The 26,969-nt window shown below is 41.4% G+C and overlaps 1 protein-coding gene across 1 annotated transcript; it reads right to left on the bottom strand.

Annotated features, from left to right (window-relative positions):
• Positions 1-19,897: 19,897 nt before the first annotated feature.
• On the bottom strand, positions 19,898-20,389 carry LOC128740243 (mantle protein-like). The gene has a single exon (XM_053835777.1). The coding sequence runs from the start codon at positions 20,387-20,389 to the stop codon at positions 19,898-19,900; it is 492 nt and encodes a 163-aa protein (XP_053691752.1).
• Between the last annotated feature and the right edge of the window lie 6,580 nt (positions 20,390-26,969).

Below are 26,969 nucleotides of genomic sequence, written 5' to 3'. Positions count from 1 at the left end.
CTGCTGACCTGGCACTAATCTTTAGCTGCTAAATGCTCAATGATTTACTTTAAAAATATCTGTAACAGTATTGCTAGAAGTAATTATAAAGCGAAATTGCCTAAAAACACATGGTTCTATAAAATTCAATATTTTTAGTCTTTGCGCAAATCTGCGCAAAATGCGGATATGATTTTTGGAAAGTAGACTAAATTCTACATAAAATATGACAAAATGACGGTTACCTTCCGTTCCCAAAAAAAGATGCTCAACTTTGAAAATGCGAAGTCACACGTGTGCTACTATTTTGAGATTTGAAGTAAATATATTTTAGAGTGTACTTGATTTTCGTCAATCTGCAAAATAAGGTGCTAATCTATAATCATTTCAATACCAAATCATGTTTTCTTTGTATGTAAATACCTAACAGAATACGATTAAAACAGTTTTTTGAAACTTGCGTTGAACGAAAAATATGGGAAGTTGTCACACAAACCTCAGATTCAAAAAATTCTCCAAAAAGCTGTATCATCCCCAGTGCTCTGAAATTTTGGAATATAGTTATTTAGTCTGTCTACTTTCAAAGAAAAATAATAATACACGAAAAACTTCAACTCCATTTTGGGTGTTTTGTCCCAGTATTTTCCACTGTGCAGCGGCTTCTAATTCTTGGGATTACGAACTCGTTTTTGCCCATTGTGCAACGGTTGAAAACCCCATCAAATAGTAAATAAATAAAAATGGTTCTCTTATGTTCGGGTGTGTTTTATGAAATACTAATGGAATGCTAATGGTGTATATTCACATTTACCATTCGGCCACTTCGCCTGAAATTGGTTTATCTTCTCGTAAAACTTGCACATGCCATTTACTTCTCAGGATCGTAATGATTAATAATATAAGTAATGATTATTTATTATATACGCTTTTTTGGTCTGTTCTTAACTAATAACAAACCGTCAAACGGGGTTACTTGCAACACTTCTCAACTATGAGTGCAAGTGAAAACTTACCTGTAGTTCATTTGAGGACATTTAATTAATACGAAGTTATTAGGTCTAGCATAGAATAATTTCACATATTGATAAAAAATATGCGATCAATATTGGCTGTTGTAGAATTTTTTAACTAATTTGTTACTGGTAACCCTTTAAACCCCTTTCTATCACCAATTGCGAATAGATTTGTGGGAACTTATCAAGCCGGCTTCGTCGAAGGTCGGTCTACAACGGATCAAATATTTACACTGCGGCAAATCCTCCAAAAGGGCCGTGAATACAGTGTTCCCACGCATCATTTATTCGTTGACTTCAAAGCCGCATATGATACCATCGACCGGAAAGAGCTATGGAAAATCATGGACGAGAACAGCTTCCCCAGGAAGCTCATCAAACTGATTAAATCTACGATGGATGGTACGCAGTGCTGTGTTCGGATTTCGGGTGGATTGTCAAGTTCATTCGAATCACACAGAGGGCTTCGTCAAGGTGATGGTCTTTCATGCCTGCAACATAGCGCTACAAGGTGTTATGAACCGAGCGGATATCAACACGCGGGGCACGATATTCAACAAATCTAGTCAATTCGTCTGCTTTGCCGATGACATGGATATTATCGGCAGAACATCTGTGGCGGTGGCTGAACAGTACACCAGACTAAAGCGCGAAGCAGAAAAGATTGGGTTAAAGGTAAATACGTCTAAAACAAAGTACATGCTGGCCAGCGGAACCGAGGCCGAACGACACCGCTTGGGCAGTAGTATATTGATCGACGGCGATGAGCTTGAGGTAGTCGATGAATTTGTCTACCTTGGCTCACTGCTAACGGCGGACAATGATACCAGCCGTGAGATTCGGAGGCGTATTATCAGCGGAAGTCGTGCTTACTATGGGCTCCACAAGCAATTGCGGTCGAGCAGACTAAGTCCCCGTACAAAGTGCACCCTGTACAAGACGCTTATTAGACCGGTTGTTCTCTACGGGCATGAAACATGGACAATGCTCGAGGAGGACCTGCGAGTGCTCGGAGTTTTCGAACGACCAGTGCTAAGAACGATCTTCGGCGGCGTACAGGAGAACGGAGTATGGAGGCGGAGGATGAACCATGAACTCGCACAGCTCTATGGCGAACCCAGTATCCAGAAGATGGCTAAAGCTGGACGGATGCGATGGGCAGGGCATGTTGCAAGAATGCCGGACAACTACCCTGCAAAGATGGTGTTCGCCTCAAATCCGGTAGGAACAAGACGACCAGGAGCGCAGCGAGCAAGATGGTTAGACCAGGTGGAGCGAGATCTGGCGGAGAGTACTCGGTGTCCGAGGAATTGGAGAGCGGTAGCCCTCAACCGAGTTACATGGAGAAATTTTGTTCAACAGGCTTTGTCTTACGACGGCAAGCCACCTAAGTAAAGTAAGTAACCCTTTAAACGGGGTAACTTGCAACAAGCAATATTTTTTGGAAATTGAACGAATTTAAAGATTTGTATGAGTTTCTTTTGACTTGAATATGCAAATGATAATCCGACTTGCGATTTTTAGTGCTTTTGCTATGAATATACGCATAAATGTCCTAAGTCACGTTGGTGAAAAAAAATTTATGAGCCCTGTAACGGAAATTACAGAAATAAATTTTTATATTATTCATGCAGTTGATATTCCTTGTCTGGATCCTTTAGAGCTGCCTTCTTTAAGGACCTTTCACATATTACGTAACGCACTTAAGGAAGCGGGAGTTGTGTGATAACGCATTACACGTCGTATATCCACTTTGCAAAGTTGCGTCATGAAGTGGAGCGGGAGAGTTAAAAATCATCGATATCTTGGTTATGTAATATATGAATGTTCATTACGTTACGAGTGATCATGATTAGACACAGTCATATTGCTGGTCGATTCTCTCAGTGAGGTTATTTTCTTTTTGGCCTCTTCTATGGCCATTTCCAGTATATCCAGAGAAAAACTGGCATATTTCCGACTTACCGAAAGTACCTTTCACTTTTCAGGTGTGCTTTAGTATTGTTTGATGCAAAATTAAATGATAACTTGCCTCTTAAAGGTAACGGAACATAACTTTTTTATCTACCAGCTGTTGCAAGTTACCCCGTTTATGCACTTGTTTTACGAATAATGTGGTAACAAGTAAGACAAACAAAACTAGTCATTATAAATCGATTATTTTGTTTCCTTATTGTTTATTTTGTTATAAAAAATGTATGCTAGACTTCTTTTATTTGAAGTGCCTGTGGGCGACACAAACGTTTTACTGACGAAAAATTGACGATGAATTTGACACCATCTTGTGGAATTTTTAAAAGATCACCAAAACAGCAGAAAATCAACATAACAGTATCTATGGCTTTTTTGAACTGTTAACAACAAGATTCAGTGACTGATATAGATTAAAAATTGAAGAAACAGATCAAAAAGTACAGTAAATAGGATCGATATAGTGTTGTTGCATGTTACCCCGCTGTTGCAAGTTACCCCGCTTGACGGTAATTAACAAATTGAGTAGTTTAATTACTAATAAATTACTAATCTTTACGACCATCCATTTCGTTAATCTAGTTAAAGAGTTTACAGTACATTCATAAATTCCTGTACACTTAAATCCAACGACATAAAAGAAAGAAATGTCAGATACGTTAGAACACCAATAGAGGAAGTACACCAACAGCAGAAGCAGTTCAACTCATTGTGTTCAAACCGTTGTGTTAAATCTCGTCGAACTGGTCAGCTCAAGTTTCAACACAATTTTCAAGTTGATAACATCAGCCAAAGGGTGGCACTTTTTGTGTTTAACTCTTTTTCCCTCTATTCTCCATTCTTTTGCCGAAATTGTGCACGAAGCACTGAAACTAATTTATCATGCACCAACAGCATTCCATTATCATTGAAATGTGCCAAGCAGTAGAATGGATTGCCGCCCAATGAATTGAGGCACTTACTTCGGAAAATTGAAATAAAGCTTGCCACGTGTGTTCCGGACGGGAATGAATCTCGGTTTCACTTTCAACTAACCAGTGTCCACTTTTCCATTGGAAAAGCACCAGCCTCAGCAAACTCGAGCGAAACATCCGTCAGGGGACAACCCAAAGCGGCACTTTTTCGGTCCGCCTCGACTACCGGCTAGGCAAATCGGTTTGGCTGGCGATGGCGGCGGCGTGTTCCGTTTCGCTCGGTCCTGTGGTCCATTGTTCATCGCTCGCTACGGAAGGAGGTATCTGCTGAGGTCAGTCTGCTGCAGACGGTGATTCGGTCGCTGTCACTGCAGGTATTCCAAACGAGAGCGGACATTTTCTGTCAATTCATAAAAATTATTCCACCCCGGTCGTTCCTGGGGTTCGGCTGGTCCGTAACGAAAGGATGTGGTTTTTACATCGCCACAGCTGGGCCGCGGTTATTACATGCACACAGTGCTATAGTGTGTCATGCCACAGTGCAGTGATTTTCCTCCCTCTAACAGTGCGGCTCAACCACTAAAGGCACTGCTCCATGTAGGCAATGCCGTACTGTTTTTTTGTCCTCACACGACGGGCAAGCATTGTAAACCGGCGGATGGTAAGTATGCTTTTTTTTATTTACAGCAATTATTATTGCTCTATTTTTCATTCCGATTTTCCATTTTCACATGAATTTATTACACGTAAATTGCTTTTTTCGCTTTTGATAGTCTTAACCGGTTGGTATTGGTATCATGTGAATGTTTTTTGTGTAAAGAGGCATGTGGTATTTCGTTGAAGTTGAAGTGTTGTTGTCATACTTCACTTAGCATGCCAATTGACGGTACAAGCGGCGAAATTTTTGTCAGGATTTTTGGTTTTATGAATGATTAGATAAGTTAGCTCGAGTTTAGCTTCACAGTTTTAATTTCCGTTTGACAACACTAACTTTACAAGTTGTTTTCACAAATTGTCTTTATGTTATGCTCTTTAAAGTCATTTATTAAATTAAAAAGAAAACTTTCCTATTAAATTCTACTATGTCTATGTATATTTATTCTTGACAGATACGTATTTCGCCTACGACTTGCAAGATTCATAAGTGTCTGTTTTCGAACTCGAAGCTGCACTGTAGAACAGACACTGTATAATTAAATTGGAAAGTTTTCTTTCTAATTTAGTTTCAAGTTTAGTATTCTACTAAGACGCTCCAAAAGCTTCAGTCTTAAAATAGTTTTAGATACTCTTTCGTCGGGCATTCTGGTCACGTGTCCAGTCCACAACAGTCTGCAACATTGTACTACCTTCAGCTCAGCTGGCTACGTAATCCATGGAAAACCCGGTTCACGGCTGCAATTCACCGTTTTACTTTGCGGGTTACATCGTTATCACATCTCACGAGTGTACCAAGGAATATGAATTTATCTACTACTTCGTATCGTTCCTCCTCCAGCTTCACTTCAACACCAGTACCATTTGGACTCCCACGTTCCATGTCTCGTTCCTTTCTACATCTACTCTTGGTATTTCACCTTCTCAAGCAATGTTGAATAGCAAGTTAGAGAGGGCATCCAACGTCATAAAAGAGGCTGAGGATTTAGACCCATTCTGCGTCGCACAAATCAGCGTAATGAGTTTCGTCGGAAAACCATGTTCTAGCAATATCTGCCACAGTTCATTCCGTTTGACTGAATAGTACGTCGCCTTAAAGTTCATAAACAGATGATAAGTCTACAATCCCAGCACATGTCTAGTTGCTGACACAGAGTTTGCTGATCCATCGTGAAGCGACTCTCACGAAAACCAGCTTTCTCTTCAAGCAATAACTCCATGAGGGCACTAGGAATAGAGAAGTCTAAGGTGCGAGACGGCTCGAACAGGTTAAAGCTGACTTGCGAGTGTCGAGCAGTTCAACGAAGACGAATGGCCCAGGACCATGTACAATCAAGGTAAGTTCTGCATATAGCACGAGTCACCCTAGAGTTTAGTAGTTAGAGAAGAAGGAGGAAGAAAGACGAGGATATATCGGGATTCATATTGGCAGATGCACAGACGTAACAATAAACCCTTGTTCCATCGTCAACAAAAACGGCCATTTAATATTTTCACTTTTTAGCCAAATCAAATAGTGTGTTATCAAATAGTATACGAGTAAATTTAGAGCTAGCGTTGCTAAACTTGCCTCCCACGGACAGTGACTATTGACGGCGATGGACTGGAAGTGGTTGATGAGTTCGTATATTTGGGATCTCTGGTTACCACCGACAATAATGCGAGTAAGGAGATCCAACGACGCATCCAAGCTGGAAATCGAGTCTATTTTTCCCTCCGCAAGACGCTTCGACCTAGGAGCATACGCCCCCGCATAAAGCTGACGATGTACAAAACGCTAATAAGACTGGTAGTCCTCTACGAACTTGAGACAGTAACTTTGCTTACGGACGACATACGTGCACTTGCCGTTTTTGAACGAATGGTGTTGCGGACTATATTTGGCGGAGCACAAACGGAAAGCGGAGAGTGGCGGAGATGTATGAATCACGAGCTACAAGCACTACTTGGACAGATTCCCATCGTACACCTGGCGAAAGTTGGAAGAATACGGTGGGCCGGCCACGTCGCAAGGATGCCAAACGACTGTGTAGTGAAATCCGTTCTCTTCAAGAACCCCACCGGCACCAAGTATAGAGGGGCTCTACATGCTAGATGGCTCGACCAGGTTGAAGCCGACTTGCGTGTGTCGAGACGCGCAACGAATTGGTGACGAGTAGCCCAGGACCGAGTACAATTGACAGGAATTCTTTATACGGCGAGAGCCATCCCGCCTCTGGGCTGAACAAGTAAGTAAGTAAGCTAAACTTACAGCGAGCCGTTTAGCGTAGCGCAAAGATGGCTGCAGGTGACGCTAGTATTTTTTGCGAGATATAAGGTTAGCATTTAAACAATGTTTTACTGAAAAATTTATTCAAAGTGTTACGTCTGCTAGTCTGTGGAATATGATTTAATCTGGTATAAATTACTATTGCTAAATGTTACAAGAACTATAATATATCATGGCCGATGATATGTATAATGCATATATTTTTAGTTTAAGTAAACAAAAATTCATTATTATTCATTATCATCATTGATACTATAACTACAAATAACATTCAATCGAATTTCGTTACGCTTTACGTCACGACAATTTTCACGGACTGTTTATACCTTGGCAATGAACGCTAAGCAAACGTAATTGCTTTTCCACTATCAGTAAATCAGCAATTTTCAGAACGTCGAATAAAAAGCAACCGCTGCGACTAGCGAGCGGCAGCTTGACTAACGGCCATATTTGGTTGGCCCTTGTGCAGTTGCTACCATTTCTTTGCTGCCAGACCAACCTAGAAAATGGTGTGCATCGCGATGGTGGAATGTACGACTCTATTCTTTTCGAACTATAAAGATGAAATATCCTCTAAATGCTATTCTCAAACAAACAATGAATTTGTAATTTATACGAGCCAAAATCTAATGCGAATTGCAAAAGCTTTGCGCCATAAAAATGGTGAAGCAAAATAGTACGCCTGGTTTTCCACGATAGTGTGCACTATGGGACGCAGGATGTAAGCTGTCGGATAAACTCACAATCGTCTCACAAGTATTACAGTATTTCGCAGCATTTAAAAAAATATAAATTTACTTTTCTGGGTAAAATCAGACCGTGGTGTTAAGTACGAGATATATGTGAATCCGTACCATACGAGCTATCCAACTTCCACAGAAATAGTGGAAGTAGTTTAAGGAGACTCCGAATGTGGCTAACGTTATTGTGTTAGAGCGACACACACTGTACTGTACATCTCATGTGCTCGACAAAAACCTAAACGTTTATTTGAATGTTGCATTAGTATTGGTAATATATGTCAAATGGCACAGCTTGCAAACATAAACACAGCTGATCCGCAGCCAACCGCACCGACTATGAACATCCCGAAATATGGTTTATTTTCTTTATCAAGACATTCCGATTCTTCTAAGATTTGCAGCAGCAATCCTATCGATCCTATGCATTCAATAGGATGGCTAATTAATCCGTTTCCATCGAAGGCGAGTTTTCGATTGCTAGTCAGCTGTTGTTTGTTTACATTCTCTAAGGTCAGAAAGCTCTTTAAAGGCTCATTGATGTGGCGAAACTTTCGGAAAGCGCTAGTGCAACGAAATATGTGCGCAACCAAATATCTATTAATCAATTCCAGATTATACGTTTTATGAACACGTAATGATCTATATGATCCGTTGAATTTATTTCCCATTAGCAATTATGTTTTACTGAGCGTTTGTTGATAAATACTGGGTCGATAAATGGAATGACAAGATTTAGGAAATTCTAACAGCACTGGGAGCACTGATTACGTGCTCTGCCAATACCAACCCGGTAACAATGTGACAGCTCCCATACTAATCAAACGTACCTAAAACTGCTGGTTCATGGTTCACGATAGATGTTTGAAAGCGGCCTAAATATCGAAGAAAGAGTTTATTATCATTTGTTTTGGCAAAAAATCCCTAGTGCATATAAGATCTGAATTGGTTTATTATTTCAATAGAATATTTTACGAACTGACAACATTTTGTCAAGTATCAAAACGTTTCCGTGGTAATGACAATAGCAGCATAACTGGTTCTTCTGTCATAATAACATGCTCTATTTGGTTCTGTCATATAACAGAGTGTTTTTTGTACAACTGCAACGATCTCTATTGCTTGGATTTGCTCTTGAATTTTGCTTAACTTGTTCTGTTAACGACAAAATAGATCCAGCAATCATGAAAGAGCATTTCATTTTGAATTGCGCAGGGGATAACTTTCAATAAAACACGTAATACTTAAATACTTTAGAGCAGACAACTCGTACACAAGAGTGACAATCTTGTAATAAATACCGCATTTTATCTTGTAAACAAATCAATCAAACAACCCACCAAGAATTCAAACAGTTTTACCAAAAACATGAAACAATGCTGAAATAATTAATACGACCTTTCCAAATCGTTGTCCAGACAGCTTTTTGCGTTTATCCAACCATCTTTGAGCCATTTTGGGTTTCCCCTTAATGTCAGTTCAAAATGTTAAGTATTTGTGCCGAGTGATCAGCACCGCTACGTAACGCACAGCCCTCACCTCGGAACTACCGATTATGAGAAAGACGAATTTTACGCGTAGTTGAAGCGCGAATACGACCGCTGTCCAAGACATGCTCAGGTTTGTCAAGAGGAGAAATTTTAACCGGTTATTGGACGATTCAGCGCACACCCGTAAACGAACGAAAACGGCCTAAGATTTGTCGACTTCGTCACCTTCAAGAACATGGCCATACGTAGTACCTTCTTCCAGCCATCGGTACAGCTGGAGAGCACCCAACCAGACAGAATCACAAATCGACCATGTTTTGATAGATGGCCGGCACTTTTCAGGCATTATCGACGGCAGAACCTATCCGGGCGCTAACATTGATTCGGATCACTACCTAGTGATGGTAATGATCAGGGATTAAAATTTTCACTCATATGTAGGATAAACGTATTTCGCTCACCCATTCTTCTCACATGACAACTAGATTTTGTAGTTTTCTGTTCGTATAAAGTGGAAGAAAAACATTTTTCCGCTAAAAAAAGAGAGTTGATAACATTTCGTTTCATTTTTCGCTGAAAAACATTTATCATCTCTCACTGAAGGCATGATAAATAAATATCGCAGGTAGACTTGGCGCGAAAATCTAATGCAATTATAGGTATATAACAGGAAACCATGGTTATACTCAAATACATAAACTTGGTTGTTTTATTTCACTCTCTTGTTGGCTGGTTGTTTGGTAAATTCAATAGTAACCTGTGCATTTTCGTCTCTGAAAGACGGCTGATACAGCTTTATCCTCTCTCACAAAGAGAGGATAAACTCGTGTTACGAAAATTTTGAAAATAAACAAATCATGATCGTGTATTCCTTGGGATAAATGAAAATCCAGGTAGCCCATGATCACGAACGACAATAAATGGGTATAAAACATTCTCGTTTCACTTTTGTCCAGTTTTTATTCGTAGTAGGCAAAATTCATAGATTATCGCGCGCTTGAGAGGATAAATTGAATGCCTGGTAATGATACGTCAAAAACTACCTGTTGTGAACAACATACGATAACGGTGGCCGCCACGGTATAATTTAGCACGACTAAAACAACCGGATATCGCCGAAAACTACACGTTATCCCTCGAAACATTGTTGTCAGAAGAGGATGAGCTGGATGAAACTCCTTTTGAGGACTGATGGAATGCCGTGAAAAAGCCAGGGTGTCAGCAAATATTGATTGAGAAGAACGCAGCGCGGGTACAAATGCTGCGTAGAGCCACCCGTCAGAATGTGGAGCGATACAAACTTAAGCGGAGACAGCAAACTTGACTTTTCCAGGAGAAGAAGCGCCACCAGGAGGAGAAGGAGTGCGAAGAACTCGAGCAGCTGTACCGCTTTCACGACACACGGAAGTTCTATCAGAGACTCAACGAATCTCGCAAAGGCTTTGTGCCGCGGACCGAAATGTGCAGAGATAAAGATGGAGATATCTGGACTGACGACCTTGCGGTGATCAGAAGGTGGAACCAGCACTACGATGAACACCCGATGAACGCGTGCAGGCGGTAGACCATGATAGCGGAGGAAGTGACCACATTGGTGTATCAACCAACGAAGAGGTGTCACCCCCATCGACAAGGGAAGTTACCCAAGCAACAGTTTGGGTTTTAATACACTCTTATGATAGCATTTAAGACTCAAGCAATAATGTGAGTTTTATTGTACTCTTATGGTGGTCTTCAAGACCAATTTTGGCTAAAGAAAAACAAAGCAGCGGGAAAGGATAGCATTGGTGCGAAACTTAAATAAAATGGGCCCGGACAAGTTGGCCGGCTCTCTGCATCAACTGATTGTCAATATTTGAGGTACGGGACGACTATCAGAGAAGTGGAAAAACGGGGTTATTTGCCCTATCTACATCACCTGTTCATCGATTTCAAAGCCGCAAATGATAGTGTAAACCGACAAGAGCAGTGGAAAATTTTGGACGAAAACGGTTTCCGGTTAAACTTACTAGACTTATCATGGCTACGATGGACGGGATCCAGTGCAGTGTGAGAATCTCGCAAAGGACTTCGACAAAGAGATGGTTTTTCCTGCCTGCTATTCAACATTGCGCTTGAAGGTGTTATAAGACGAGCGGCGATTGAAATGCGGTGCACGATTTTCAATACATCCAGTTAATTTATTTGCTTCGCTGACGATGTCGATGCCGTCGGCAGAACGTTTGAAGCGGTGGAAGATCAGTAAACCAGACTACAACGCGAAGCAGAGAACATTGGGTTGGAGATAAATACGTCTAAAACGAAGTAATCTATTTATACACAGTTTGTTTTTTACGATTACTCAAGAACGGTGCAACAAACTACGTGACGAATGTCGGGCCTCTCCCAAATGTATTCAGAAATAAATGAATGGTCCTTAAATTTCCCTGTTCTTAATGTAATAAAAAAAACAAACCGTGTAAAAAAAGTACTTGGGGACCATCTATAAAGTACGTCACGCTTATAGGGGGGAGGGGGTTTGATCTAAACGTGACGATTTGTGAGGGGGAAGGGGGGGGGGGGGGTATAAAGTTATATGACGTCACAAGAAAAAAAATTCAAATGTAAAATTTATTCGGAGATTTATAAAAAGGCTATTTTATTGTGAGATAAAACTATTGAAGGATTAAATTAACGTACTGATGGATTTTTTTAACATATTTGTGTAAACAGGACTTATTTATTTTTGTAGTATGAACTCTCCATTAAAGCTTTACAGAATATGCTGTACACCGCTGAAGAACTCTTTGAGTACCGTCCACCTTAAAAGATTTTTGCAACCGCAATTTGTAGAAGCATAAACTTCTGAGGGGCTACGGGGTGCTGCCAGAGACCAATGGCAATGTTTTCTCTTGATATTCTTGCTGGACTCAATCGATGAACCTTAACTCATATCGAAGTTCCACGGCTGGTTTTAAGGTTCTTCTGTACAACCTGTACTGCCCCTCTCTCAAAAGCTTCCGGAAGGATAGAGCTTGTGCCACTTGCGGATTAAATTTTGCATCTAAAGTAATGTTGAATGATTGCAAAAAATACACAAAATGACAAAATCCGTCAGAAAAGTTCTTCCAAAGCGTGTTGCTGCAAGACGTCAGTAGGAAGTCCTGATTCTTTCAACTATAGTTCTATAGATCAGACGAATTTAAGTAGATGGATATAAAGGACGTGGATATGCGCGAAACATTAATCGACGACACATCAGCGACTTCTGAAGCGTTTCCGATCGCAGCAATTGGAGATCATCTTCAAAATCCGTGAATCGATGACTTATAAGCTCGAACATTTTCCTTCTTTTATTTGCTGAAATTCATTTTTGTTATTTGATTAAATGATTGAAGTGAATTAAATTGATAGCTTGAAATTAAAAGGCTGGAATGTATATTTAACTTTTTGGTATGACCAGGGGGGGGGGGGGTGCCGTGACGTGACGTACTTTCTCAGGGGGGGTCATCAATGTGTGACCAAATGTGACAATGGGGGGAGGGGGGGGGTTGATTTTGGTCAAAATTTGCGTGACGTACTAAATGGATGTCGCCTTGAGTGTACAGGTTGTTCAATAAGTTCGAATACAACTTTTCATCGTTGTGTAAGTGCGCATCATGTGCATTCTGTGTATTGGTATTGGTGTTAGCTTTAGCCTTATATATAAGCTAACCGACGCGCAAGGTGTCGACTTGATGTCATTTGTTATTTGTTGACCGCGCGCGATGAAGGAGTACCGCAACGTAGTAGTAAAGTTGTTTGCGAAAGGTGAGCGACCCGGCGACATATTTCGGCGGTTGAAATCCCACGGGGAGAGGTGGAATTTCATCTATAACACCATCCGTCGGTACCGGGAGACGGGCTCGAAAAATGAACCGCTCGATCCGGAAGACCGCTGTTAACCTGGATGTGTCGATCAGGACTGCCCACACGATCATAGCGAAGGACCTGGGATGCAAGCCGTATAAGAAACGCAAGGTTCACAGGGTAGCGGAGGCTACAACGTAGAAGAGACTGGACAGATCAAAACTGATACTTTCGCGGCACGCTGGTCAGGAGTTCGTGTTTTCTGATGAGAAACTCTTCATCTTGCAACAGCCACACAATGTCCAAAATGATTGACTGTAGGCGCCGACGTTGTCCAGCATCCCTCGGTTCAAACATCCTGCGGTTCCAGAGCGCCGAGTCGGTGATGGTTTGGGGGACCGTATCCAAGTGTGGTAAACTTCCACTGGTGTTTATCGAGAAAAACGTGAAATTCAACGCCGCGTACTGTAAGACCGAGGTTCTGGAGAAGGTTGTGGCCCCAGCACTTCGTGACTCCGACGGAAAAGATCATTACGTCTTTCAACAGGACGGCGCACCGGCCCACACGGCGAATATCGTCCAAGCGTGGTGTCGGGAGAAATTGACTGATTTTCTCGAAAAGACTTTGCGGCCTCCCAGCTCCCCGAATCTTAATCCCCTGGACATTTATGTATGGTCGTACATGCTGGCCAAGCAGAGCGAACATAAAGTGAGAACTATTGACCAATTTAAGAAGCTCATTTCCAAGATCTGGGACGACATGCCCATGGACCAGGTGCGTGCCGCGTGTGATTCTTTTGACAAACGTATCAAGCTCGTCATAAAGCACAAAGGGGGTGCTACACCACGTATGCCGTAAAGGTTCTCAATAAACACTGCTCAATAAAAATTGACTCAGAAAAGAATATTTTGTATTTTCATTTAAACATTTTTTATACACACTTTTAAAGTGTATTTGAACTTATTGAACACCCTGTATTGCTGGCGGGCGGGACCGAGCGCGACAGGGCCTGCTTGGGCAGTACCGTGGAAATCGACGGGGATGAGTTTGAGGTAGTCGAGGAGTTCGTATTCCTTGGCCCGCTGGCAACAGAGGACAACAATACCAACCATGAGATTAAAAGGCGTATTATCAGCGGAAGTCGGGCCTACTACGGACTCCACAAACACTTGCGGTCGAACAATCTGAGCCCCCGTACAAAGTGCACACTGTACAAAACGCTAATTAGACCGGTTGTCCTATACGGGCATGAAACGTGGACACTGCTAGCAGAGAACCTATGAGCACTCGGAGTTTTCGAACGGCAGGTATTAAGAACCATCTTTGGCGGTATGGAAGAGAACGGTGTATGGAAGCGAAGAATGAACCACGAGCTCACGTGTCTCTACGGCGAACCCAGTATTTAAAAAGTGGTTAAAGTTGGACGAATGCCGGACAACTATCCTGCAAATCTGGATTTCGCATTGAATCCGGTGGGAACAAGACGAAGAGGGGCACAGCGAGCGAGGTGGCAAGACCAGGTGGAGCGAGATCTAGCGAGCACTGGGTGCCCGCGAAGCTGGAGACCAGCTGCCATGCACTGAAATAGATGGAGAAATTATACTGCACAGGCCTTGTCATAAGACGTTAGGCCAATTAAGAGGAACTTGAGCGCATGTACCCCATCCCAGGTGAAAGATGAAAGAGCGAGAGTCTGAATATGAGATAAACAAGTTATATACAAGTTGGCAGACCCATCAGCGAAATGTAGGTTTCGCGACTCCGGTAAGGTAGTATACCGAAACTCTTATTTACCACAAAAAATGAAAATGGAAATACGGAACGGTACAACTGGTATGGGATACGGCAGATAACAAGGAAGCGATTAATGGATAACGATTGGAATCCAGGTACCTGAAATGTACGAACTCTTGCGAACGGCTTGCTTGCTTGAGACCTACATCGACTTGGAGTAGAGATCGCTGCTATTCAGGCAGTTCGGTGGCCTTATTTTGGAGAAAGGAAGTTCCGTGCAATGGACATTATTGCAGACATTTCTTTGAGCGCCTGGAGTACCTACCACGTCTATTATAGTGGCGGCAGAAAGGCAAAACAGGAAGTTAGTTTCGTAGTGTTGGAAAAGCAAAAACAACAAGTTAGCCGGTGGAGGCCCGTATACCACGCACATATGTGTGTTGAGAATTAAGAGCAAATGCTTAAACTACAGCTTAATCAACGCACCGACAAATGATATATCCGATGATGCTAAGCACGAGTTCTACAACAGGTTCGAGAGGACTTTTGGAGAGTACCCAAAACATGACGGAATTCTTCCGACCTGCCATTGGAAGATATAGCCTTTATGTGCCGCCCAATGACAACGGTCTGAGGATCATAAAGTTCGCCGCGGCCATTGGAATGGCCATCTGTAACACCTACTTTCCACGTCTGAATATTCGAAACCACGCCTGGCTGGAGGCATCCAAATGAAGACTCTAGGTCTCAGATTGATCATGTCTTGATTGACGGTTGACACTTTTTGGATATCATCGATGACGATCTATTCGGGGACCAAATACCGACTCTGCTTACTCGCGCAAGGTTGTCGAACGAAGTGAACGCTCGTAACGAGAGCATGTTTCAACATCCAGCGGTTGACAGCAAATGACGTAGCAGCGGAATAACGCCAGAAAGCTTGATCAATGAATCGTAGAACAGCAGGAAGAATGGGCTGTGAATGAATCTCCTTGGTGTTATTGAAACAACTGCGAGAGAGGTGCTAAGCACGATACGTGGAAGACAGCGTAATAGCTGGTCGAATGGCAGAGAGTGACAGTTGAGAAGAGCAAGGCCAGGAATCATACACTCACTGCAGCTACACGTCAGAACAGAGAAGGTATAGAGAGACTAGAGCTGCGAAAAAAGCACCTACCGAGTAAAAAAACTCGAGTAGGAGCAACACGTGCTCCCCGAAGGAGCAATTTGCAAGCAACGAGTTTCAACAAAACGGTGAGGTGCAGGAAATTTGTCATATCTGTGATGTGCAATGATGTGCAATGACCTGCTTACTAACAAAACGGCAGTAGCAGAAAGGTAGAAGGAGCACTTCCAGTCGTCGTTGAATGGAGAGGCAAGCGCGGAGATCAGCAGGAACAGAATAAGAATTGTGAGTGATGGTCAAACTGTGGAGCCAACAACACAGGAGGGGGTTAATAAAGTAATCAGTGAGCTGAAAAACGCTAAGGCTGCTGGGAAGGACGGTATCTCGGCTAGTGCAACGATGCTACTGACTCTCTCTAGCAGCAGCGCTCAGTAGAGATTCGAAGAACGACGACTTGTTTCAACTAGGCTTATTACACCAGCATCGTATCTTGAAGTTAACTGGCTGTACAATGCAATCCACCGGATCATTATCAGGGTCTGGTAGGATCTGGTAGGCAAATGACGGAGGCCCTCATTTGCCCTAATTTAAAAAAAGGAAATTGACGCGAGTACTAAGCTTGTTCTCGTGCGGGTCGCTATACGATGAATTCAGATGTTCTGCGTCAATTACTAAACAAGTTTCGGGAGTGCAACTTGCAAACTCATCACCTGTTTGAGGACTTTAAAGCGGAGGACTTTAAACTAATTATGCTGATTCGCGCGACGCTGAATGCGTAAAAATCATGAGTCAGAATAGAGTCTCTAATCTGCTATTCAACATTGTTGTAGAAGGTGGAATACGAAGAGCAAACGTGGAAAAGAATGGGGCTACCATCACGAACTCTTACATGCTTCTTGGTTTTGCGGATGCCGTTGATATAATCGGAATCAATCGTAAAGCAGTGGAGAGGATTTCAAAACAGGAAGCAGCGAGATTGGGTGTTGCTATTAACACCGCCACACCGACTTTGTACTGGTAGAAGAAGAAGTAGTAGAAGAAAAAGCTTAACTTTTAAAGTTCAATATCGGGAAGGGCCGTAGACTTCGGGGCAGACCCTGCATCCTATTAATATGTGCTGTCGAGGACGATGCACGTTCAGTTGGTGTTCGAGAGAATTGGAGAGCGGCAGCCCAGGACCGACAGTACTGGAGGACTATAATTCGGTTGCCGTAGGATCAGTAACGGACCGTCGCCACTAAAGGTTGTCCCACATCAAATTTTTACCACGGAAGAAACGGTGTAGGAAATTACCCATTGGGTATTTTCTCTCGAAAATTTGAATAGAAGTAGTTTAGAGTGCATTGTTTACACTTATTTTTATCGCTGTCAGTTTTTCGAAAATTGAAAAAATGGCGTCACCCGAAAAGGAACGGTGCGAATTGATTTTGCGTAAGGACCTGAAAAATCCTCAACTATCTTATCGGGACATAGGAAAATAACCCGGAATCGTGCACTCAACTGTGAACTGTGAGTCGTGTAGATAAACGTTGCTACGAAACTCTGAACATCGAACGGAAGGAGAAATGCTGTCAGAATAGATGTTTTATTATTGATCAAAATCACAAGCGTGTCGCGACATGTCGTGGAAGTCTTTAAGAAGAATTTCAAGGCTTCGGTCAGGAATATGGCCAAAAAGATGAATCTGTCCAAGTCTTTCGTTCAGAGAGCCAAGGAACTGCATACGTACAAAGTGCAAAAGGCTCCAACTCGTGACGAACGACAAAATACGGAGGGAAAGTCACGGGCCCGGAAACTGTACACCCAGATGCTGACGAAGCCTGATTGACTCATCATGGATGATTAGGCTTACGTCAAGACGGACTTCTGGCAGCTTCCAGGGTTACTATTCTTCACCGCCCAGCACAAGTTTGATGTTCCGGAGGAAATAAGGAAGCAAAAACATTTCAAAGTTTTGGAAATACATGATTTGGCAAGCGATCTGCTCATGTGGCAAACGGAGTGCACCGTTCGTGACTACTGGGACTTGAAATTAAAAAAGAAGAAAACTTATCCAATTTAATTCTACTATGTATCTATGTATACTGTGTACTGGGACTGTAAACGGGCTTATCTACCTCAAGGAATGTCTACAGAAGCGTCTGCTTCCTCTGTTGAAGCAACACGAAGGCCCTACGATCATCTGACCGGATCTAGCTTCGTGCCACTATTCAAAGGGTGTCCTGGAGTGGTACAAAGCCAACGGGGTTACTTTCGTACCCACCCAAGCAACAATGTGAGCTTTATTGTACTTTTATGGTAGTTTTCATGACCAATTTTGGTTTTAAATGCCATCATAAGAGTGTGATAAAATCCAAATTGTTACTTGAGCAAGGACATTTACCACCCCCAAAGGCACCGGAACTAAGGCCCATCGAAAAATACCAGACTATTTGAAAGCAGACATGAAGAAAAGTGGGTTTCCGTACAGAAGAAACTGCAGCTGCAGATGTTGTACAGAACCTTATGAGTGGAGTTAAGCGTATACGGCTATGATATTGAATTGAATGAAATAAATATGCCAAAAGCTTACTAATGGGTGAAATTTTATTGTCTGAGAGTTTGAAAAGGATCGGTCAGCTAGGTAATTTTCTACAGCATTTCTTCCGTGGAGTTGTTTGATGTGAGACACCCTTTAAAACAAAGTAAGTAAGTAATATTTCTTGTCTGAGTCCTTGTTTTGCCAAAAATGGCATGGCATGGTTGAATGGAAAAAACTCATGACAAAGAAAGGAAGAGAAAAACAAAATCAACCCTGTTTTTTTTCTCGGTATGTTCGTTGCATAATAGTGACAAAAATGAGTAGCTGGATAAATGAGCTCACCATTTATCACACACTATCACATAAACATTTGATGATCAAATCCATTCAATCAATTTTATAATAAAAATTATTTTGGGAACTTCACCATGAATTAATATGAGCTAAAAGAAGCCCATAGTCCATTGAAAACAACGCAAGACTAACGCTTCTTTTTGACCCGGTTATGGTTCACGGGGAATGAGCAAACCCGTAGCTAATTCATTTTCATTCTACAATATCGTGCGTCTCCACCACTTTCCATGTGACATCTATTCGCGAATGTTTCCCTCGTGTTCGTGAAAACATAATTCTTAGAATAGTGCACCAATTCCGGATCTAGAAAAAATCTAAAATTTATCAACCGCGGCACAGTCAAAGAAGCAGCTACGAATCCTGTCAGTGAATTTATGCGGAATGTACCATTCCAACGGTCGCCAGAGCGTACATTCGGTCGGCAAGAAAGTTTTGCGATTTTGGATCGCGAAACGGGTGTCCAGTAAGTAATTTGCCGAATGCCGAAACGGAATGATACAGCACGCTGAATACATTCCACCCAACCAGCCAGCCAGCCAGCCAGCGGTGCAAGCAAAAGGCTTCAAAAGAGTGCAACCGGACAACTATTCAAGTTATTGTCGGATTTTCCTGTGTTCCCATTTTCTCGATAGTAAACGTCGTCGTAAGTAATACGGCATTAAGGAATTCTAGAGCTCAGGGGGCGTGATTGTACCCCGAATATAAATGTCACTGTTGTTGGTTTCATTGCTAGCCAATAGCGAGGCAATAAAAATAGATGCCACATATTAGCATCATGTTAGAACAGTTGACTGAAAAGTCCAGTTATAAGTTTTAATAATAAATAAGCGACTTTCAATGCCGCAAAAATGTTTTCTTAAATCTGGTAAACCCATTTACTGCAACCAATTTAAAACGTCAAATGTTGTGATTCGATTAATTTTTGATAGTTCCAGCCTTGAATTTCATTTACCGATTTGCAATTTTAATTGATATTTTTGATGAATATGAACCTGAATATGAAATATAAATTTTAGTTCACCGAAGCATATCAATCAAAATTGCACAATTATTGTTTACTTTGCATTGGATACTGAATCACATTTACACCGTTATTAGTCGTAAGAGCAAAATTTTACTCGTGGCAGCAATAGATAGATTTAAACAAAATTTAAACCAAGTTAACGAAGATTGATCTACTTTTTATTTTAGTAATTTGACATGAATGGCGAAATACGTTATAACAGCACTTTCAATAAATAAATTATGTATTACTAACTCCTATAGATATCACAAATGTGTACCCTCCCGTGTGTTCATCCGGTTAATGCTTGCGTTGCTTGATGCGTACTGAGACAGGAATCGGTTTTGGAATGTAAACATTTTTCTTCACGAACACTGGATAGGGCTTATCAACGTGAACTGGATAGGGCTTTGGTATTTCAACGTATTCCTTTTGAACAACGGGAACTTTCACTGTTACTTCGTACGGAACTGGCACCGGTCGATCCACGGGAACGTGGATTTTCTTTTCCACGTACACCGGAACCTTCTTTTCCACTATCACTGGAACTTGCTTTTCGACTGCAACTGGAACTGGTACTGGAACTTTGATTTGTTTCTCCACTTGTACTGGATAAGGAACGGGAACCTTTTTGGTGATGGTTTTTACGTGATGTATGTGATGGTTCCGTACACCAGCCCGATCCCAATTGTTGTTATAATCATCTTGATGTGAACCGAATTCATCAAGTTCACGTTTTCCTATAGCCTTCGTTTGTGGTCTTTGGCTTGCAGCTGGACTGACCGCTACCATCATAGAAATTATGATGAGAGACTAACAAACAAAATTTACGTTAATATCTACGCAAATAATATAAATTATTCTATTAACCTTCATTTTCCTCTCACTATAAGAAAATAGCAACCAAATGTTTCAGCACTGTTTAACTAGACTTGATTAACGGCCTAAACGAACTATCCGACGCAGCGCGTCTGGTTTGCATATTTATACTGGCATCATCTGGTTGAGACCTCCGAAGACGTTTCGCCATAGCCAAGATTTTCCACTCAAGATCCAACGAACGGCTCGGTTCAGAAAATTCAAATTCGCCTAACGTAACCATTCGTTGTATATCAGTGTGCCAAAGTTACCACACATTTCAGCTGGCTTAACCGGTCGTCACAATCGCGACGCGACGGTTCATCGCAATCCGTTTTTCGCCATTGTCTCATCGGACAAGGCCACTGGAGCGTAGAAAAGTAACTTTTCTAAGATCCTTATCAAATTGTGGGTTGGTGGTCGACTAAGGTCAGTGTGTGTATGGATTTATTACAATGGAAAGCAACTTATTCAAGCCTTACGTGACGGTTGTAAACTTTTGAGAAAGCCAATTTGTTAGTAAAGTTTAAGTATTAATACCTATTTTACCTAATTCTATAAATAAACTATAAAACCCGTAATATTATCTGTATTTGTTTTTTTTTAATGGGTAAATCTTCAACTATTGTTTAGATTGTCTACTCTTTGCTCAAACAGTTCGATAGGCGCTAAATCTGGTGCGTGAAAATGTGATTTATTGCGAATAGCAATCATGTTAACTTTTTTCCATGCGTTTCTATGTAGGTATGCTCCAGTCTAACTTCGGTGCAACGAATCTGTCGACTCGTTGCCCGCTCGGTTTAGTTCGCACTCATATGCATGGATTGTTTGGTTGGTACGAAACCATAGTCTGGAAAAATCGAATTGATTTGACAAAACCTAATGATATGGAAACAGCATGCAAATATCCATCGAAGCGCAATACATTAGATTACCGAGGCGGAAAGGATATTTTTTGTTAAAATTAATACTCTTATTGTAATGCTACAAACTTTTGTTTGGTTCTTCATATATGCTCAACACGAACAAATTCAATTTGCTTGATGTTAGTATATGACGTGGGAAAAATATCGTAACGTAACAAAGCAGATCTATTTTTAAATTTTCCAGTTCTATGAAAAATAATGAACTTTATTTAATGCAAAAATTCGAGATGCAATGAGTTAACCAGCTATAAGAATGAACACTTTCAAGTTTTTGAGGGAAGACGCTGGGAATTCGAATTTCATAAGTCTAACGGGTGACAACCAAAATTTTGGCTTTTATTTCTCAAGCTGTCAAAAAAAGACAAAGATACCTGCCAGTTGGCTCCGAGGTATGACGCTAGTCTAATAAGACAGTCGTCGTATGTTCGAATCTCGACTGGGAGAGGCTGTTAGAGTCAATAGGATCGTAGCAACTGGCCCTGCAATTGTCCTGCACTCTAACAGCTAGCTGAGAAGTCTGTCGTATAAAAACAGAAGGTCAAGTTTCGATAACAGAATGTAGCACCTAGGCTTTGCTTTACTTTACATGAAGAAGATCTGATTTACCGAAATTAAAGATACATTGTCCATTGTTGAAAAAAAAAATTAGTGTTCATTTGAAAACGGTTCGTAATCAGCTGAATCAAACGGCCGGACAAGCATGTTAACTTTGTGAATGCATCTCTTAATTCTACCTATCAAATGTTTACCATTTGTGGCTCCTCAGTTATTTTTGTACACCTAGGAACTGAAAATCCTGAAGAAATCTTTGATTAGGCACACTGAGACAGATTTGTCGGGTCGTGGTTTTTGGGTACAAATGGGATCAAACGGGAATTTAGGAACGATTGCGTTTTTTAGCGTAATGCGAGCATGCTCTATCCGGCCAAAAAATGTATTGTCCATGTGCGTGATGTGAACGGCATGAAGCCGTGTGAAGCCGCAACATATTCGCTTTTTAAATGTTGTACCGTATACTTTTTGCCGAGATTTCTGAGGCAATTCGTAGAAGTGTACAACGCGCTCCCAAAATGATTCATGTTTCGACACCATTTTAAGCAAAACTGGCTGTTGGCCACACGGGCCTCTCCATACCTGCCATTAACCCATTGATCACACTAGCTTCTCCGTATCTTCCATCAACCCATTGGTCACGGATCCTTCAGAAATATTGACAGTATCTATCAACCGGTGAGTCAGCATAATTCCGAATTTGTTAACAAAAACCTGAAAGTGCTTAAAGCTAGTTTATTCTTATTCTTCTCTAAACTGTTGGTGAAATTAAGAAATTGAACCTGAGATTGTGCTTATACTAAGATTCTAGTGCTTATTCTAATTTACATTCCTATAACTAATTGGTAAGGCTTAAATAACTTAAAGCTAAAACTTAACTAAAAATAATATTTTAAGATTATCGTACGCTTACTACAAAGCCTATGCTAAAAGCATTTACAGAAAAGCCGCTACGACTGGTGAGTGGTGGTGGTGGTGATCAAAATATGTATTAAATCACAATTATTTACGCCATTCTATAAACTTAGGATCTATTCGCCAGTCACTATCTCGGTAGTCTACATACGATAAGGACTATAAACGTTGCGGACTATATTTATTTTTATTTATTTTATTTTACAAGTCTTCGACTAATTCGTACAGACTGTCCCTACATATTACTTATTCTATGTTTAAAGGTTATTTTACTAATGTCAAAATCATAGCACTCTGAGATATTGTCAAACTCTCTACAGCAAACATTAAACGGATTATTTTGGGCATATTGAGTACGATACACAGGAAGCCGAAGGAAATGAGGCTGGCGAGTAGGCCTTGGAGGCACGTTGATTGGAACACGGCTCAGCAAGTCGGGGCAGTCGATATTATTGCCAAGAAGGTCGAAAACAAAAAGCCGTTGCAGCAGTGTCCTTCTAGTTGTCAGCGTCGGTAGATGGATAAGCGCGCATCGGTTTTCGTAATGCGGTAGACGAACTGGATCACGCCAGGGCAGGAGTCGTAGTGCATATCGAACAAAGTGGCGTTGGATTCGTTCGATTCGATTTACTTGCACAGCATGATAAGGAGCCCACACAAGCACTCCATACTCCAGTATGCTCCGTACAAGTGCACAATACAACGACTTTAGGCAGTAGACATCTTGGAATTGCTTCGTGTTTCGTTTGACGAACCCCAATACAGCATAGGCTTTGGCAGTAGTAGACGCAATGTGCTGTGTGAAACTCAATTTGCTGTCTAGTAGAATGCCCAGATCTTTCACTGTATTTACACGGTTGATACTTGCTGCAGACATTTTATAATCGAATGTTATAACGTTGCGTCTTTTTCTGCAGAAAGAGATAGCATTACATTTCTGTACATTCACTTCCATCCCGTTCAGCGAGCACCAGTTTTCTAACGCGTCAATGTCAGCTTGGATTGCACAGCAGTCAACCGCTGACGTTACTACACGAAAAAATTTGAGATCATCTGCGAACATGTATTTAGGAGACTGTATGGTGGTGCACAGATCGTTTACAAATAGTATAAACAGCAGTGGACCTAGATGGCTTCCCTGAGGCACACCCGATTCGATCTCAAACGGGAGTGAACTCGTTCCATCTATGCGGACGTAAGCAGTACGCTCGGTGAGATACGACAGTATAAAACTAAATGTGAGTAAGATCTTTAACCTATAAGCCGGATCCGCTGTTTAAGAGTACTAAGATTTCATTCTTACCATAAATATATTTTCAAGATTATTATCACAGAGAACAGACATCCAAGCTAGAAAAAATTTTTTGTAATTTTCTGTGTAAACATTCAAACGAAAAACCGTTAAAATTGCAACAGTTATCAAACTCCGCCTAGCCTACGAATCGCCAAACTAAATTGACTGTCAATCACCGTCAAGAATTTCCGTCAATTAACGATGAGAGATAACACTTGAAATAACTATCGATATTACGGGGCTATTTATCGATGATTTGACGGATACTATTTCGAACAAAACTAGTCAAACATCAATAGTAATAATAATGATAATTAGCATAACAACACGATAACATCAAAAGAAGACCGAATTTTGCCACGTGTGTGTCACAAATCGCAAATCATTTCTAATAATGAAGTTTGACGATACTATTGATACCACACTAGTTTCGATAGTATCAACAAACCTTTGTACCATTCCCTTCGTTCGGTTTGTTTACTGATGAGCTTTTGATGTTTTTTTGGTTTTTGCATAAGTAAAAAAGGGAAAGAAATATATTGGATTTCAGTTTTGACAGATGCTTGCGGGTGGCGCCGCCAACAAAAGAATCGCCAAACTAACAAATGCGAGGGGTAACTTCGGGTAACTTTAACGTAAACGAGGGGTTATTTCGAAATGGCCGTTACAAAAATTTACACAGGTTGGGTATGCCATCCTGGATGTCTGTTCTCTGTGTTATTATTCTTATGTATATATATCGTTTATAGGAAAATTATATTCTTTCTCTACGTGCGTTTTATTCGCTTTCGGCGGAGAATAATAATTTTGGATGTTGCCGTTGTATTAAATTCAACACACACAACAAGCAGCATAAACAAAATAAAAAATATTGTCAAAAAGAGGAAAGAGAGAGAGAGCGAGAGAGAGATAGCTAACACATACATACTCTCATTAGCTTTATTCGATTGTGAAGACGACGCTACGTGCTAAAGTGCCGACAAAAAACCTCACAAGACGCTACAAGAAGCTTCCTTGGTGGAATGCGGAGCTTCAAAACTTGCGCAACCGATTGCGTAAAGCGAGAAAACAGTACTTTCGATCCAAAACGACAACTGCTAAACTCAAAGTGCGCGAAATGGAAGAGCAGTACCACTCCCTTCGAATAATAAGCTTTAACGCATATATCAGCCGCACTCAAAACGACCTGCAACAAAACCCACAATATTTTTGGTCCTATGTGAAACGCCTTAAACAAACGGACGGTGTGCCTCAATCTGTACACCACGGCGATCAGTCTGCTGAAAATCCAACTGATATTGCTGATCTTTTCTCCATGTTTTTTCGCGGGGTACTGAACAACGATGAACCGCCCTTTGTAGAATCTTATTTAAACAGTCTACCTCAGCTTGGTGCATCGATTCCACACCTGTCATTTTCGCCAAACGATGTCCTTGTTAAACTTCGGTCACTCGATATTTCAAAAGGCTCTGGACCCGATTGTCTCCCGCCCGTCCTCTTTAAAAACTGCGCAGAGTCCCTTGCAGCTCCTTTGAGCATCATCTATAACAAATCTCTCAGCGAAGGTGTCTTCCCTACTTGCTGGAAAACCGCTACGATAATACCTATTCATAAGGCCGGAAGCATTCATGACGTGAAGAACTACAGAGCAATATCTATCCTTAGTAGTCTTCCAAAAGTCCTAGAGTGTTTAATCCTGGATGCAGTATACCCTCACGTTCATCATTTTATCAGCGAAGATCAACATGGGTTTATGAAAAAGCGTTCTACAACTACCAATATGATGTCATATGTCTCCTCACTAGTACGTAGCGTCGAAAAAAGAGTGCAAGTCGACGCTGTATATGTGGACTTCTCAAAGGCCTTTGATCGTGTACCGCATAGACTCGTCGTAGAAAAACTGAAACGGAGCGGTTTTCCCGATTGGTTGACAACGTGGATTTCTTCATACCTGAGTAACCGAAGCGCGTCTGTACGAATTGGAGGCATCTTGTCGCAACCGTTTAATATCTGCTCTGGCGTCCCACAAGGCAGCCACCTGGGTCCGCTGCTCTTTGTTTTGTTCGTCAATGACTTATGCAGCTTACTCAAAGCACCGAAATTTATGTTCGCCGATGATCTCAAGTTCTTCCGTGCGATTACTTCAGTTGATGATTGTATCGCACTCCAGGAAGACATTGATCTGCTTGTGGAATGGTGTGCAACAAATGGAATGGAAGCTAACGTTAAAAAGTGTCACATCATAACGTTCACTCGCCAGCGCAATCCAATCTATTTTAACTACACTATGTTATCAACTGACCTGGACAGAGTGCAGACCGTTAAAGATTTGGGAATTACATTGGACAGTAAGTTAACCTTCTCGGAGCATATCTCATCATGTGTGGCAAAAGCATTCTCCGTGTTAGGTTTCATCAAGCGCAACACTCAGCAATTTAGCAACATATACTGCTTAAAGTCGCTATATTGCTGCCTAGTACGAAGCATCCTAGAGTACGGAGTTCAAGTTTGGGCACCATACCAAGCCATCCACATCAACAGGATTGAAAGAGTCCAGAAAATGTTCATCCGCTACGCACTTCGTTCGCTTGCTTGGAATAATCCCATTGCACTTCCACCGTATGAACAACGTTGTCAACTCATCTGTCTGACTACTCTCGAATCCAGACGGTTGCTGCTTCAACGGCTGTTCATTTTTGACATTATCAGCAATAACATCGACTGCACGCACTTGTTATCGCAATTGCGGTTCAACGTCCCGCCAAGGAACACCCGATCATCAACTTTCTTCCGAACGGTTCATCATCGAACACAGTATGGCCAATTT

Source organism: Sabethes cyaneus, chromosome 3 (assembly GCF_943734655.1).
Source record: "Sabethes cyaneus chromosome 3, idSabCyanKW18_F2, whole genome shotgun sequence".
NCBI lineage: Eukaryota > Metazoa > Arthropoda > Insecta > Diptera > Culicidae > Sabethes > Sabethes cyaneus.
Note: the sequence above shows the minus strand (reverse complement) of the source record. Positions and strands in the feature narration are given on the sequence as shown.

Bases quoted from the DNA above. Each gene is read 5' to 3' on its own strand.
- LOC128740243 (XM_053835777.1), bottom strand. From the start codon at position 20,389: ATGGTAGCGGTCAGTCCAGCTGCAAGCCAAAGACCACAAACGAAGGCT.